Source organism: Mustela nigripes, chromosome 13 (assembly GCF_022355385.1).
Source record: "Mustela nigripes isolate SB6536 chromosome 13, MUSNIG.SB6536, whole genome shotgun sequence".
NCBI classification, from domain to species: domain Eukaryota; kingdom Metazoa; phylum Chordata; class Mammalia; order Carnivora; family Mustelidae; genus Mustela; species Mustela nigripes.
Window position 1 is genome coordinate 103,696,695 of NC_081569.1, and position 17,281 is coordinate 103,713,975.

At 41.1% G+C, this 17,281-nt stretch overlaps 1 protein-coding gene across 3 annotated transcripts in view; it reads right to left on the reverse strand.

The window, feature by feature from the left end:
- Positions 1 to 8,252: 8,252 nt before the first annotated feature.
- Positions 8,253 to 17,281, reverse strand: part of SLC35F4 (solute carrier family 35 member F4) — a 236,571-nt gene continuing 227,542 nt past the window's right edge. For all 3 annotated transcript variants that reach the window (XM_059371292.1, XM_059371290.1, XM_059371291.1), the window contains 4 exons: positions 15,995 to 16,120; positions 13,979 to 14,171; positions 10,821 to 10,910; positions 8,253 to 8,682 (listed from right to left, as the gene is read on the reverse strand). In XM_059371292.1, coding sequence (XP_059227275.1) covers positions 8,441 to 8,682; positions 10,821 to 10,910; positions 13,979 to 14,171; positions 15,995 to 16,120 — 651 coding nt within the window. In that variant the 3' untranslated portion in view covers positions 8,253 to 8,440. The remainder of the gene's footprint in view (positions 8,683 to 10,820; positions 10,911 to 13,978; positions 14,172 to 15,994; positions 16,121 to 17,281) is intronic.

Here is a 17,281-nt window from a genome sequence, read left to right on the forward strand (position 1 = left end):
TATATGTACCACATCTTCCTTATCCATTCGTCCCTTCAACGGCATCTTGGTTCTTTCCACAGTTTGGTGACCGTGGCCACTATAAACATTGGGGTACAGATGGCCCTTCTTTTCACTACACACTGAGTTCTTCTTATGAGCTATTGCTGGGCAAGTAAAGAGAGGAGGACAGAGTCTCTGTTTTCAAAAGCCCCCAAATGCTTTTGTGTACTACCCAGTTCCTTAATGTTTTGATTATTTATAACAGATAATGTTTTGATTATTTATAACAGAAATGATATGACTATTTGACAAAATAAATAGATGATTGAATTTTGGTATCATGTGATCTATCTTATAATTACCACATAAATGGTTATTTTTATGGTTCAGGAATAGATTGCTTTCATTAAATAAATATTCCTTTTGATATATCATTCTTATTTAGAAGAGCTGGACTGTCAGTTTTCTAAATCACAGTATGTTCAAATATACCAACTCCAAAACCATATTGAATAGCAGTTTTCTTGATGATTCAGAAACTACTTCAGAACATATAGAACCACAGGAACAACATTATGAATGTGGACTTTTATATTATTGTAGATATAAAGAGAAAAAATAAGAATGAAGAGGAGACACAGATGTGCCAGGGAGGCCTTGGAAAACAGAGTCAAGTGATAAAAGTTAACACTGGTATTGAGGTTAGGTAATAGGAATGGCATCTCAGAGATAGCACTTTTTCAAGGCCAGGAATGGGGAGAACTGCAGGGTTCCGGTGGAATGTAATTGATGAAGTTAACATTTCCAAGAGAAGAAACCGATCAACCAAAAGTAGATGATCAAAACGAAACACTGAACATCTCAGTGTGCACTCAGTGCTGGTCCGGGATATGGGATTGTGGGTAGCAGTTATTGAAGGAAAGGGGAAACTTTATGCAAAAAGAGAGCATTGGACTGGTGTTACCTGACAGAAGGAGGATTACTAAAAATGAAAATATAGGTAAAGTTTGAATATTAGATGTCAAAGTTGGATTCGATCGAAGGCTTCTTGAAAGAGAATGAAAAGTGGAAATATTTTAACATTAAGATGAGTTAAGGCAAATAAAAACATAATAAGAGAGAAATTTTAGCCAAATGTGCCATGTAAGTAACATACAGAACCTGGAAGGTACCTTGTTTCTGCCCTTTTGGGACTTTAAGAGTGGAATAAGTCAAGGATGCTAATGGAGATAGAGCAGAAATCTTGACAAAGACTGAATTTCAGTGCATCGCTTTTATCTACCAAGCTAAATGAAACCCCTAATTATATTATAAAAGTAAAATCCATATGTAAGGGAAGTAATTAGGGAAAGATCAACTTGTTAGCCTTTCCCCTGAGGGAAAAGGTTGTTGGAAGGGATAGGTGTAGCAAAGAACAAGCTCATAAAGAGGATGGTCTATCAGCTGAACTCTTCAGGGTGCCATATGCACCTGTACTGGCTGTTGTGGTCACAACCAGTTCTATAAATCAAGCGTTGGCAAATCTATGATGTCTTCTTGTTAATATTAATGGAAAGGAACTTTGGTATGGGATTTGGTAGAACACATTCTGCTACTGGACTGTGTGATTGGATTGGAATGGGAGCAATTGTGCCAGTCAGTTCTTCAAGTTCAGTGGTCTTTAGTCTTGTGGTTCTTAAACTTTATCATATTGGAATCACCTGTATCACCTGAGCATGTGCTTGGTTAATTTCAGGCCGGGCTTATTAAGAGGAGTTGTTGCCCCCCAAGCCTCCAGAGATTCTGCTTCACTTGGTCTGGGATAAGGCTTAAGTACTTGCTTTCTATAAAGTTCTCATCTGCAGATTATGCTGCTACATCAGTATCACAAGTTGAGATCACTGGGTTAGTTTTTAGGGCATTGACAAGACTTAGCTTCTGGGCCCTTGGTGCAGAGGACCAGACCCAGAATAGTGGTTACTTCTATGTAGATGCCATCTTAGGAAGCTTCTTGATGGCTGGCTGAACTATCACGTCCCCGAAGACCACTCTATCTTGGAGAGCATCTTTTAATTATTGATCAGAATGAGTTAGTACCTATAGGCCAAATCTGTCCTGATCTTATGATTCATATCAGAAACTATTTACATTAATAAATTTCTGATTTTCACTTGGACTACTTGTTATTTACTAATGTCATAAGATCAGACAATTCTACTTGCCTTCTACAGAATACAATTTAACTTCTTTTCTGCAAGTTGATTACAATATCCAGAAGTCAGAGTGGTCTTTTCCAGAATAATTTTGCACTGTAATCTGCATCAATGTCTTTTGGCTGTCCAGAATTAACCCCAAGCACTTTCTATCACTTCTGCATCGGTAAAACCTGGTATTCGACGATGGTTTTCTACCTTTCATTCTTCCAGGTCTTCACAAAGCTTTCCAGTTGGCTGCAATTCCAAACTACTCTCTTCTACTCGATTTCTTCCTTCTCTGACAGTTTGAATTTGCATGACATAAAAACTTAGTATATTTTGTCTTGACTGACAGAATATGACCAAATAATTTCTTCTTTCCAAAGCTGTTATTTCCTCAATTTCCTGTTCCCTCTTATTCTCTAAGCAAGTCACTATTAAATTTTTAGAGAATTTGTGCTCAACAGAAACATCATGTGAACCACAAATACAAGCCTCATATATATTTTGTGTTTGTTTTAAATTTAATTTAATCTTCTCAGTGTTCCAAGATTCATTGTTTATGCACCACATCCAGTGCTCCATGTAATATGTGCCCTCCTTAGTACCCACCACCAGACTCTCATATATTTTTGAGTGCCTGCTAGGTATATTAAAAACATAAGAAATGTGTGAAATAAATTTTATAACAGATCTTATTTAAAACAACATATCAAAGATATTCTCATTTCAATATGTAATGAGTGTAAAAACTATTAACAGAAACGCCTACATTCTCTCTTTCATAGTAAGTCTTCAAAATCCAGTGCATTTGACACAGCATCTCTCCATATGGACCAGCTGTATGTCATTAGCCACACGTGGCTAGCGACTACCATATTGAACAGTGTGGTTTTAGAGCCTCTGGATTCTCTGAATATATTCCTCCAGAATAAAGCCACTAAGTTCACACTACTTTGAAAACTCTGTCAGGAGTTTTGGAAACAAATCCTGCAGCTTATCCCTGGATGGGGTTTCTAATCCCAGGTTAAAATTCTTGCTCTTAAGATTCCTCAAGCTCCCAAAGGATCTGGTGTTCAGGTCCCCAGCAAATAGTGACAAAGCAGGCTTTGCTTTTCTGGCACACATGGGTGAAGGAAGAGTGGGCACACTGGCCAATCAGAACTTTAAAATGTGGGTCTTTTTTTTTTTTTTTTAAAGATATTATTTATTTATTTGACAGAGAGAGATCACAAGTAGGCAGAGAGGCAGGCAGAGAGAGAGAGAGGAGGAAGCAGGCTCCCTGCTGAGCAGAGAGCCCGATGCGGGACTCGATCCCAGGACCCTGAGATCATGACCTGAGCCGAAGGCAGCAGCTTAACCCACTGAGCCACCCAGGCGCCCCTAAAATGTGGGTCTTATGTTCTTTCTGCCTCTGGGTTTTAGGCACTAGCATCCCATTTCCATCATATTTTGTACTCTACTGTTTTTACTTTATTCTCATTTGCTACAGGTGTGTGTGTGTTCAGAGGCGGAGTGGGGAGACAAAGAAATAAAAAGTATTAAAAATAATAGAGGGGCGCCTGGGTGGCTCAGTGGGTTAAAGCCTCTGCCTTCGGCTCAGGTCATGATCCCGGGGTCTTGGGATGGAGCCCCGCATCAGGCTCTCTGCTCAGCAGGGAGCCTGCTTCCCCTCCTTCTCTCTCTGCCTGCCTCTCTGCCTGCTTGTGATCTCTGTCTGTCAAGTATATAAATAAAAATCTTAAAAAAAAAAAAAATAGAGACTTCTTGTTCCAGCCTGTCAGGTAAACCAGAATCATCTGTAGTAGGTATTCTTTGTACTCATGTCAGGGCCTTAGGGGTAAGTAAGAAAGAGGATTCGTACTTAAATATCAAGAATATTCCAATGCTTAGCCAGTTATACTGTTCACTCTTTTTGTCACTTGCATTGTCCTTCTCCAAATTATTTGTCCTCCGGTGGATCTTGACAAAGTGTCTGCAGAAAACTAACATGCATGCAAAACCTGGATGAGCCAAATGTATTTGCCTATAATTTGTTTGTGAAGTGATCAGGCCGTGGTTGAAGTGATTTTAATTTCAGAGCCCAAGTCACCAGTCTGTCTTTTTGTCAGGCAATTAGTTCCGCTAGCTGGGCAAGAATGCTGCGATACACGGGGCCAAGGGGAACCGGGCAAATGGAAGCAGTGTAGCCTTTCTTTCTGCTTCCTATGTGTGTTCCTCACGCCAGGCTTCTTTTGTCTGTCTGGTTTATTTGAGGTAAAATCGCCTGCTGAGCACCAGGCTCTGTGACCTGCTGGGTGCCGTGCTGGGGATGAGCGCTCTGGGTAAGGACCCAGAAGGAGGTCAAACCCTCATGCTAGTTACTACTTCTGGCAGTGTGTTCAGCTTTTCAACCACGTGGTTTCATTTCATGCCCTCAACAACCTGAAATAACAGATATTAATCCCTTCATTGTACTGATGATGAAATCAGGACGGAGGTTGGTAATTGATCAAAGTGCGGAGCCGTGGCTGCAACATGGGAGCTTTTAATTCCTGGACTGAGCTGCCCGTTTGGCCACCCACAGAAGCCATTGTCTTTTGGACACTGGGGAAGAACCAGGTTTAGATAAAGGGGCAAGCTAACAGTAACCTCACCAAGGCATCTCCACCTCCGAGGGCAGTGACTTTGGAAATATCATCCAAGCCCCACTGAACTTGCTTCATCCTTGGCACATAGGAGGCATAGTCATATTTGTTCAGTGACTAAAATACATAATACCATCTGATTTTCACAACGAAAGGTAGCAAGGAAAGGTATTATATCTTTATTTATGATGACTTTCCCCAAATTTAAAGGAATACCTCATATTCCCAAAGTGATTCCAATAAGTTTCTGAGTCACTTTGTCATGTGGACAACTGAACCTAGAAAGACCGAAGGTCCCAGGAGCAGGGGCCACCTCCTGTCCATCTTGTATCCCTTCTGCCCACGGTGCAGAGTTCATTACTATGATCACAGAAAGTTCTGTTGGACAGAGCTGCTCCAGAGGCAGGCAGAGGCTAGTTGGTGATCACCTAATGTAACACTCTACTTCAGAGCCAGAGGTAGAACTTAATAATTTTTGAATGAATAAATGAATGAATACCATAATGGAACTGTTTTCTTAATATAGACTAAGCTAATTATGGTGATCAGTCATAGGTTGAATTAGAGCTTTCCAGAGTAGCTGACTTCATTTTTCAAAATGAATCATCAAAAAGAGCAAAACAACTCATTTCTTAAAGATGTCAAAATGCAATTTTAAATGTCATGCGAAGTAATGGCAAGATGCTGAAGTGGGCTAGTCTGTGATTACTGCTATTTAACAGTAATTTAAAAATAAGGCGAGAGTGGTGTTTGTACCAATATGGCACCGAAGTAGTCAAAACCAACGCCAGTTAGATAATGAACTAGTTCACATTTATTAGTAATATATTTTATTTATTTTGTACCATTTTTCATGAAGTTTAAAGTGAGTCATGGTTATTTTAGTGAATATGATGTCACCTAGCTACCCTGGAAGACTGGCATTGCCTTTTCAAAAAATGACAGTGAAATGAAAAAAAAAAAAGGGTTTTTATTTACCATGATGCTCAGTGGGTGTGATAGCCTGAGTCCCCTTTTCTTGCCTTGTGATTTGTGATTGTCTCACCTATATTTCTGGGGACACTTGAAAAAAAAAAAGAAGAGTAAAACAGATGCCAGAAAGGCTTGGTTTATTGCACTAAGTTCCCCAGAAAGTGCAGATTATCTTAAATTGTTCCGTGCCTTAACCAGCCTCTTCAGAGAGAAGTGTCTTTTAGCAATTCAGCAAATTGGTATTTTGTGGAAACACAACAAAGGCAGTGGCCCATTTAACCCCTTACTTTCACCGGTCTCATCTGTACCAGTCTGTCCTTGAACAAGACTAATCTAATACAGTCTGGAGGAGGGGGTATATCTCCAGGGTCAAGCAACACATTTATTTACTTATTGGATATCTGCAAGCACCAGACACATGCTAGGAACACAATGATGAATGGCACACAGTTCCTGCTCTCAAGGAGCTGCTGGTCTCCTGGGACCTTGGGCAAGTAGACTGGTAATTGCCACGGAGGGTGACCAGTGCTATCATGAGCATAAGCAGAGGCTTGTGAGGAATGGGGGAGAAGAAAAGGCTTTCTGGGAAAATAGGAAAAAAATCACACTATGAAGCTGAGGTAATGGTTAGTCAGGCAATGAGAGAGGCAAAAAGAGTACAAAAAATAGAGTAGGTCTCGACTGAAGAATTGCAGGAATTCATAGTATCATGAAAGCCCAGATTCCAGGGGCCCAGAGTGGGTGGAATGATGACATGAGGCTCTGGAGCTGTGCTGTCCAATATGGTAGCCAATAGTCACCTGTGGCTCTTTAAATTTAATTTCAAATTAATTAAAGTAAATAAAATGAGAAATGCAGCCCCTTTGGTTGCACTGGCCATACTTATAGGGCTCAGTAGGCCCTTGGGACTACTATGGAGCCCTGGGCAGATGTACAATACTGTCTTCACCACAGAAGTTCCATTGGATGTGCTTCTCTTGAGTCAGGTGGGGCTAGCCAGTGGTGAACTTTGAACGATGTGCAAAGGTACTTGGACCTTATTCTGTGGAAAATAAGATGTCACTGAAGTGTTTTATATAGGAGAGGAGAATTATCTCATTTCTGTATTAGAAAAGCCACTCTGCAGGGCATGGAAGGAATGAGAGAGAGGCAAGACTAGAAATTAGAGAGGCCAACTCAGAGAGACTTTCATTCATTAGAGAAAGAGATAATGAGTGCTCAGAACAGGTTATCATAGTAGAGAAGTGTCTGGATTCAAGAACCATTGAGAGAGACAATCAACATGACTTATAGTTTAGATGTGGAGGGCAAGAAAGGCAAAAGTTAAGGTTCATCCCTGCTTGGGCAGCTGGTGAATGATGGCACCCTTAGCCTAGACAGGGAACAGGGAGTGAAAGGAATAGATCTGGAGAAGAGAGACAATAAATTCAACTTTTTTTCTTGAACTGGAAGTCAACAATGAGCTATCCAAGTGAGCTTGCAGGAGACATTTGGATAGTCAGCCCTGAAGTTCAGGGGACAAATCTGGGCTGGAGATAAAGATTTTAAAAACCATCTTCACATGGGTGACATTTGAAGCCATGGGAGTAGATGAAATCCCCGAGGAAGAGAGTGTGGAACGAGATGATAAGAAGACCGAGCACTGAAGGTTGACAGTGATGAGACCAGTCTTGGAAGAGGACCCTAGAGAAGCAGCCAGTGAGGCAGATAGAGAACCAGGAAATAGTATGGGAGTCAAGTAGAGAGGATATTTCAGAAAAAAGGAGTGGTCAACATGTCAGGTACTGTTGAGCTGTGCTCTAACCCCTCTGCCATTTTTAAATGTCTACTTCCTATTAGAGATCTTTATAACCACTCTTATGTTCTATACAACTCTAAGCACGTTGGAAGTAGAGACGGAGTCTTCTCTGTCTTCACACCTTCATTTTTCCTAGTGTAAGTCTTGCATATAGAAGATTCTCTTTTGATAGTTGTTTAATTACTTCCCAGCTTTCAAACTTAAGGGACTTATTGGACTTAAATATATATATATATATATATATATATATATATATATATATATATATATATGGTGTGTATCCTTTTTTTTTTTTAAGATTTTATTTATTTATTTGTCAGAGAGAGAGAGAGCAAGCGAGCACAGGCAGACAGAATGGCAGGCAGAGGCAGAGAGAGAAGCAGGCTCCCTGCCGAGCAAAGAGCCCGATGTGGGTCTCGATCCCAGGATGCTGGGATCATGACCTGAGCTGAAGGCAGCTGCTTAACCAACTGAGCCACCCAGGCGTCCCAATATAAAGTGTGTATCCTGTACATGTGTTTTCTTATGCAACTTTCTCTGATGGAACAAAAATATTTCAGTTTCCAGTGAGGGTAAGGTGATGATAAACCCATAACTTAGTAGAGTCTCATGTTTTCAGGAAATTTTGCAAATTAGGGGCAGGCAATTCCCTCTAAAACAGAAGAAATAGAATAAAGATGAATATATTTTAATAAAAAATTTTTATTATGATTATTTACACCAGTTCCTTGATAAGCATATAAATGTAAACTTTTATCCTTGGCATGATTTCACCTATGACTTATCCAAATCCAGAATTAATACTGTCATTTGAGTGTACAGGTAGTGAGAAAAATTTACTATATTCACAGAATATACATACACGTGCATCCAAAATGGGTCCCTCATTAAGCCAGGGGTATAGACACTGTCCCATTGGCCCTGCTTCTGGTCCGCAGGTGTACACTAGAATCAGTGATGTCCTCCACATGTTCCTCACTCTTCTTTTCCTTCAGGCTGTTGATGAATCTCAGGGTGATTTCGTCCCACTCCTCTGGCAACAGCATCAGCAGAAACCCAATGCAAATGACAATGGTAGCGGCCAGGCGGACGACATTGAAGATCACCTCCTGTTTCAGGAGATCCACAGCTAGGGAAGAAAAATCAGGTCTGTCACAGGCTAGGACTGATTCTAAGCTTCTCTGAGAATAATAACCACTGTCAGTGCCACTTCTAGAAATTTCTAAAGTCTCCCTTGTTCTTTCAACAAGGTGAATGAATGAACTTCCTTGACAACTCCGCTCCTCGCTTTCCTTTGTCCATATCATTCTATTGTTGCCTTTGTTTGCTTTCTGTTCTTCTCTCTAAGTCAGACTTATCCTTCAAGGCTCATGTCATCTCACTTAGTTGCCTCTGCAGTTTTATTTCTCGAAACTTCTCCTCTGCATCCCTTCACACTTCTCCAGATTCACTGGGCTGCTGAGGATTTTCCAAATGGGCCACGTTTGTTAATGCCTACATTTTGGGACCTCCTGTTCTTTTTAAAGAATTTTTAATGGAGGTGAAGTTCCTACAAATTAAAATGAATTCTTTTCACATGAATTTAGTGGCATTTTGTAGGCCACAGTGTTGTACAATTGCCACCTCCGTCTGAATCCAGAACATCTCCATCACTTCAAATTCAAACCCCTTATCCCTGAAGCAGTTACTCCCCAAGCCCTTCCCCAACCTCCCAATTCCTGTGTGGGAATCTGATGTTTGTTTCCATGGATTAACTTGTTCCAGAGATTCCATATAAACGAAATCACACCAAATGTGACTTTTTTGCATGTGGCTTCTTTCACTTAACATGACGTTTTTGAAGTTCAACCATGTGGGAGCATGTACCCGTACTTCCTGCCTTCTTATGGCTGAATGATAGCCCATCGTATCACAACTTGGTTATTGGTTCATCTGTGGATGGACATTTGGGTGTTTCCACTTTTTGGCCACCATGAATAGTGCTGCAATGAGTGTTCACATACAAGTATATTTTAAGGTCTCGTTTTCTATTTTTTTCAGCATATGTACCTAGTAGTGGAATTGTTGGTAATGCCCAGATTGTTCTATTTACATAGAATGCCCATTCCTTCTCATATCCCCACCATCCAGCAAATCCCTTCATTCATTCTCTCTTTTGGCTTCTTACAGGAAGCCCTCCTGGATGCCCCTCCTGTGTGCTCCCAGAGCATTCATTACACACCTCTATCAATACAATTCTGTCTCTATGTTGTAACTACTGAATTCTTTTTTCTCCCTCTGTATACTACATGGTTCAGAGTATACATACAAACTCTCACCAGCATTAGTACTGTTCCTGACATGTCCTAAGTGCTTAGAAATGATTTGTTGAGTGACTGGATCCCTAGGTGAATGAATGAAATTCTTTGACAACTCCACTCTTCACTCATATTTCTTTCCTCTGGGTATCTGGTAGTCCCATGAGTCTGTCTCACACCATTTAGCATTTGCTAATAAATCCCACAGTGGGGTGTTAAGTTATTTCATATATGTTGATCTTGTTTTTACAAATTTGGTGTAAGTTTCTTAGGGGAACAATAATATCTTTTCCCCCTCCCTGTTTCTTCTACAGTTCTCCACACAGTAAAGGCTCAATGAGTACCTGATGATTAGGAGAAAGTTGGGTACCTGAGACTTGGAAAAATAAAATCTCACAGTGAGGACCGTATGGTCTTCCAAATCCCTCACTTTCATAACTTGCTCCATTGACACGTTTCACTATAAAGATCATCCTGGAAAAATAGCCTCTCTTCTTGTTCCCAAAGTGAGCCCAATTGCTTTCTCCTGTACATATTCCAGAGGGCCATCTGCTCGGCCCCCAGGAGAAGCTTCTGCTGCTCCCCACGGATAGTCTGATGGGGAGCCCACACCCTGAACGTTTCCTACACTTTCATTAGTGACGTGTACTTGAGAGTCCTCGGCTGGGATGCCTTTTGTTTCCACAGGACTTCCTCTAAAAATACCGCAAAATTAGGTTGTCAGGGAGATTACATGAAACCCAAATGATACATTTGGTATTTAATTCTAAAAGCACGACTGAGTAAAAACAGTGTTTATAGCTGCAAATTTTAAATCTGCTGCATAGTTATTCTGTTGTCTGCCACCTTCCCGATATTTAAAAACATCTTCCAAGGCAAGGGACATAATTCACAATTGTTCGAAGAAACCACTCAGGGTGTGAAAGGAACAGAGGCAAGAGATGGCGCACTTGTCAAATGTGACCGGTACCTGCATTTCCGGGGACACTGAGCACGGTCCCAATGGAGATCAAGATTGGGTATGTCAGCACCACGCCGACATTCACCAGGATGTTGAAGGCTGAAAAACACAGGAGGATACAGAGGATGAAGGCAAACTGATCTGCTGGGCTCTTTCCTTCTTCACATAATAGAACCAGTGTTTTTGCTAAACCTGCCTTCTACACAGTCCGCACCTTTGGTCAATTAATCCTCTAATTTGGGAGCCAGATGCACGAGTTTCTCGATTGAAGTAGTCTATTCTCTTTTCTCCTCTGTCACTTTGGCTGCCTGATCTCTTGCCAGTTGGCTGGCAAAGGGCGTTTAGAACAAATCCAAAGCAGTGAAACAATCAATTCAGGACACTGCTTATTAGCACTATAAAGGCAGGCTGGGGCCAGCCAGAGGTTGGGAGCAGAGGACTGTTTGAAGTTTGGATTTTTTTCCCTTTGTTACTTTGTTGTATGACGCCATATTCCTGGATAATGAAAAGGCTCTCCTGTTACTGCCTAAATGAAGCTCTATCCAAGGATGGCCTATGCTGTTTTATTTCCTTTTCCTCGTGGTGAGCATCATACAGGCAAATGAAAGTGTGTTCAGTGTAATGCACTGAACCCCAGGGCTCTTTTCCACATCCTGATTTGTGCACAGATTATCCAAGGGCAGGGCCACAGAACCAAAGGAAGGTATAACTAGATATATTTGAATTAATATTTTGGATCTTTTTAGTAAAATATAAAATAATCATCTACCCCCTACAAAAATGATCAAAAATATATGTTTTTGAAAGAAAAACTATGATAAAAAAGAGAAACAATGATAAACTACATAGCATTATTTTATTTCATTTCATCTCAAGTAGGTTCCACACGGAATTTGGGTTTTGTGATGGTTCCTGGCTAGGTTGATTTTGGCCAGGAAATTGGACACTTTTAATCAGGATGTTTGGGTCTTAAGAGATCAGGACCTGAACTGAGACCAAGACTCTGATGCTTAACCCACTGAGCCACCCAGGTGCCCCTACATAGCATTATTTTAATGGATTTCAATTGTGTTTCTTTTAGGGGTTGTTTAGAGAAACAAATATTAACAACTAGGAATGGTCCTCAATTCAGAGAGATCTGTATGTAAATGATTCAACCATACTGCCTATATCTCTAAGGAACCAAAGATGGTTCTAGAACTACTCCAGGACAGTGTTTATTCTTCTACTGCTATTTATAATCCCTGCCTTAATTAAGCCCACTAACTTTGTTATCTGGAGTCACTTGTACTTGGTAGATAGAGACAGTGGGTTGAACTTTCATAAAACATGGGCTCTTTCATAATTATTGTACAATAGTGGTGGCAATCAAGGCAGAGGACCTTCCAAAGTTAATAATTGTTTTTCCTTCATGGCAGAGCTACAATGGGAATGACTATTCCAGCCCCTCAACTCTCTCCGTAGACTCAGGGAGTCAAATATGGCACACTCCAGCAAGTCAGGAAGGTATTCAATCCTACACAGATTATGCTAATCTCCTGTACTGCTCTTTTATCGGCTGAACTGGATTATTTCAGCAGATTGAAAGTACTGGTATTTGGGTGAGAACTGAGCCCTTCCCACTCAGCAAAAAACAGGTGGCTTCACTGAAATGTGTTGTCTGTTTTTAATTAGTTCTTTAGGTAGAACACTTACTCATTTTTCTGACAACCTAAGGACAAGGATATATAATTCAATATGCTATCTGTAGCATGAGGCCTCGCCCAAGTTTCAGTGGGACACAGACATGTCAGGTGAATGGACCAAGCCAAGGGACATATGTTGGTGAAGGGCTACTTTGCAGTAAGTTGGAGATCATGCATACACAATTTTGACCAGGAAATTATCGAGGCACTTTTAATTAGGATGTTTGGGTCTTATGGAAATACTGCTATTGATTTCTACTCAATTTAGCAGAGGTTATGAAAGGTCATAACTACATATCTTTCGACTTCAAAAGTAGAATTCAAAGATCAACAATCAACATTTGATCCTTTTCTGGTCTCACCCCCTGCTTAGGGGCCTGGGCCAAAGTAGAGAAAAGATAACCCAAGGCTTCTGTGGGAATGAAAACCAGACCAATGGTTTTCTCCCAGGAACTGCAAAGCTGCTTTGGATTATGCCACCTTGATAAAAGATCAGCTGAGGGTGGGCAGACATCCCGCAGGTCAAGTGTGGTGGGAAAATGGGGATCAGGCAGAGGGGGCTGTCCTTGGGAAGGGTGAAGACAGAGGAGCAGAATGAAAGTTATTTGGTTCTGAGTAAAGGGACATTGAGTCATGTAGTCAGTGCTGTTGTTCACAGGCTTAGGGAGACAAGAGTGGGCTCATTATTTTTCAGGCTCCTTTTACAGTGGGTGACAGAAGCAGCACAGCTGGAAAGTCACAGTCCCCTGGTTGCTCAGGTGCAGCTGACCACCCTGAGTCTGGGGAATTTGGAGAGAGAACATTAAAAAGACTCCAGGTGATTTTTTCTTGGTCACCGACTAGGCACAACCTACTTGGCAGGGTGACCAAGTCCAGTTCTGCCTTCTCTTGCTTGCTGAGGGCTTCCTATCTCAAATTCATTCTCCATACACAGCCAGAGCTGGCTGACTAAAATGCAGATGGGAGCCTGTCACCTCTGCTTAAAGATTTTTAAATGGATTTACTCCCTTTAATGGGTTTCCAGCTCCTTCATGACCTGTTTCTTTCCAGAATGTCATTTCCTTCTTTCCTCCCTATTCTTCCTGCACTTGGTGCTCCAGCCATTTTGATCCACTCTGAGCACCTTGAATGTACCATCTCCTCTCTCCCTCTGCCTGGTGCACCATGCTATGCTGGAACACAGTGACATCATACAGGACAACATGAAGAATGGACAAGGCTGTTTGAAGCCCAGTGGTGATCGGAGTGGTCTAGGCCTCTAGCTCACACCTTACTTCGTGAGAGATATACCAGTTGAACATCTCTGATCTATACAAGCAATAGCCTGCAGAGAACCTTCTGACCATTAGCCAACCTTAAGTAAGTTCGGGAAACAGAAGACAAAGGTTCCCAAGGGAATAACCCTACTATGTTCATTTATCTAATCCAAGGAAAGGTCAAAAATGATGTAGGGAATGGAAGGCAAAACCCAGGGCCACTTACCCAGCCACAGCCCGGCCATCCCACAGAGATAGCCCCACGGCAGAGCTGCAAATGATGACCAGTGCTCTACCTTGGTGAAATACAGGATGACCGGGGTGAAAGAGATGAAGATCAAGTTGAAGAAACCCAACGTGGAGACAAAGTGTGCTGCTTCACCGAAGTTGGCACTTCCAAGAAACATCTTGAACAAGACCTTGGATTGGGAAAGAAACTCCTTAGCCACACAGTTAGAGACTTGGCTAGAGCAGCAAGGCAAGTTCTACACAATGAACTGACCAACTCAAAGTTTATCCTCTATTTCTTCTTACCCCACCGTCTCCATGACAGTAAATGGGCCATTGAGATAAGTAAGATGCCCTGTTGTCTTCACATGAAACAGCAAATGCCATAAAATGAATTCCTTACGATGTTGGAAACAACTGCAGGCACTGTGTTAACCACCATCAGGGATGGGTATAGGGTGAATGATAACTAAGCGTGTAGACAAACCCAGGAAAATCTAGGGCTGAGATGCCGTCAATTCTTCCCCTCAAGGATGGGATTCATTTTACCCATAATCTGACAGATACCAAAAACTAAACTAGACAGAGAGACGATCATTATGTTGTTGAGAGATGTAATAATGATGCCTTGGATTTATAAGCACTTTTCTCTCGGAGCTTAACTTATTTTCACAAATACTCTGTTTATTCTCCAGATTAAAAAAAATTTTTTTTCTGGATATAAATCTGTGTACAGAAGAAGGTAGCAAGGAGGTATGAATGGCCAACATAAAGTCACGTTGGGCTGAGGAGGAGCCAGGGGTCGAGTTGATAGTTCTTGGCTTTATAACCCTTCTGCTTCCTATACTAATCCTCAAACAACATAGAACAAAGCAGATCTTTCCGACGGCGCACATTTGATTTTATGCGTGTCTTCAAATGTTACTGCTCCCAGGATGAGTACATCTATGACATGGTCAGGAGAATTCTCTCGAAAAGACAGCCATCCCAGTCACATAGCAATTCCATGTGTTGCTTTTAATTTCAACTGAACTTATTTTTTTTCTCTTGAGAAACTGAATCAAGAGAACTTGACCACGTGCTGTTCTTTGGTCTCATTAGACACTTCAGAGGAGTTTCAGTTGGGGGCCAGTTAGACACTAATGGCAATTGAGTGAAAACTTGTCAAGCCAGTCACAGAATCAGTGGGCCAGGAAATGTCAATATGGAAATAGACTCAGTGCCCTCGGAGCCCGGAGCCACAGTGTTGGTGAATAATCAGAACAGGCACTCAGGAGGGATGCGAAGGGCGTTTCCTGCTTTTCACAGAGCGTTTTCTCATTGAAACACCAAGAGAGGTGAAAGTGGAACAGTGCCTTAGCTACCTCCTCAAAGCTGGCTCTCAAAAGTGGCAGCTCCAGCAGAGAACGAGTGGTAAGTACATAGTGCAGACCCAGAGTATCCATCAGAGAGGAAAGGAGGCCCTTCGTTTCACTAATAACAGAAGTTCCTGTGGCTTCGGGTTAATACGTAGCAGTCAGCTCACGAGTGACAGCTTCTTGTAATTTTTTACACCTCATTGGGTTAAGGTAATGACTGTAGGCAGTTAACATAAAGAACCTTAAAGAGAGGAGGGGGTCCTTCTCAGCCCCTGCTGCAACTGGTTGATGACTGTGGACAGGCAGAGGTGTGGAGCATGGGCTTTGGAGGTGGCCAGTCAGAATTTAAATCTTTCTATCACTTCCTGGCTGTATGCCCCTGGGCAAGTTACTAATCTTTTAAGCCTCAGTTTCTTCATCTGGAAAGTGGGGGTAAGTGCCTGTGCCTCAGAAAGTTGAGTCAACACAGGTGAAAACTTCTGGCAAGTGCCCAGCATGTAGCAAGTACCCAGTAAATGGTACTTAGTCTTATTTAAACCATCTTTTTTTTTTTTTTTTTTTCCTCATGCCAAGACTTTCGTTGTCCTGGCTTCCTTTATTACTTGAGTTTAAGCTACGAATGACAGCCAATGACATTAAAAAAAGGCACAACATACCTTATATAATGCAGATGTAGAGGCTGAGCCCACTGCGAATGCCACACCTATGATCGAATCCGTATGGAAATTATCTGCATATGCCATCATGACGATGCCAGTAATGGCCATGATTGCAGCGACTATCTGTCAAATAGAATACAAAGAGATTAAAAAAACCCCTGATGCCTCCATATCTCAGGGCAAGCAATTGAAGACTTCATGAGAGTTGCTAAATGCTTCCTCAAACCCAATTACCTCTCGTACATCTCTGTTTCAATGCAGGAAGGGTCAGTATTAACAAGAAATCAGTATGCTCATGAGACATCCAGACAGAGAATATAAAAGCTGCTCACATTCTAATTAAGGGCTAGTACTTGCAGTTTAATCTTTTAGCTCAACTTCTTAGAGATTAATACACATGTTGGTGAAATAAATTTAATAGGATTTCCTAATCCTCCAGAGCATTTTTATCTACAGTGTATTCTTTTGCTTCAAACAATTCAGCATACATTTTCATCTGCTCCTCAGATCAATGCATGATTTTGAAGATTGACACATAAACAGGACTTGATTAGGTAGACATAACATTGGTGCAGCTAAGAGACAAAATTTAGGCCAAGGGGAAAAAAGGAAAGCGTGCCATCTCTCCCAGTGATTTATAAGGAGGGAGTTGAGTTTGCACTGGCCATTAGTGTGTCAAATGGAAGCTAGCTCTTCCTTTGATTTACATGCAAATTAACCACAAAAAGATACACTTATCCCATTACTCTAGAGCATTAACTGTATAAAGTGAAATATTCATCATTTGATTAAAATAATAATGTTTAATATAAATTGATATGATCCTGGATCTATTCAAAACAGGAGTCCACTCCCTTAGTGAAATGCTGATTTGCACCCGTTTCTGAAATTATCTTGATCTGATTCCACTGGAAAACATTTCAAAGCTATAGTAAACAGTACAATGACAGCCCCTGGGATGGGGAACAATATGTCATTTCCTTGTGAAATAGTCTCACTGACTTTTTAACCAAGATGTATGTAACTTTGCAAGAAATATATAGGCACCTGGCGGTTAACTTTGTTAAGGTTCAGTTCTGAGTATTCCCAAATAAATCAATTCCTCCAAGATAGCTCTTCTGCATATGTGACTTTTTTTTTTTGGCACCTCCGAATATTATTAGTGCATTATTTATTACAACAAAATGGAGCTCTTCAACATGAGACTGTAGACTCCCTCCAGGCCAGTGAAGAGTATGATAGCGATGACACATAGAATTTAGATGCTACTAAAGCAATTCTTTT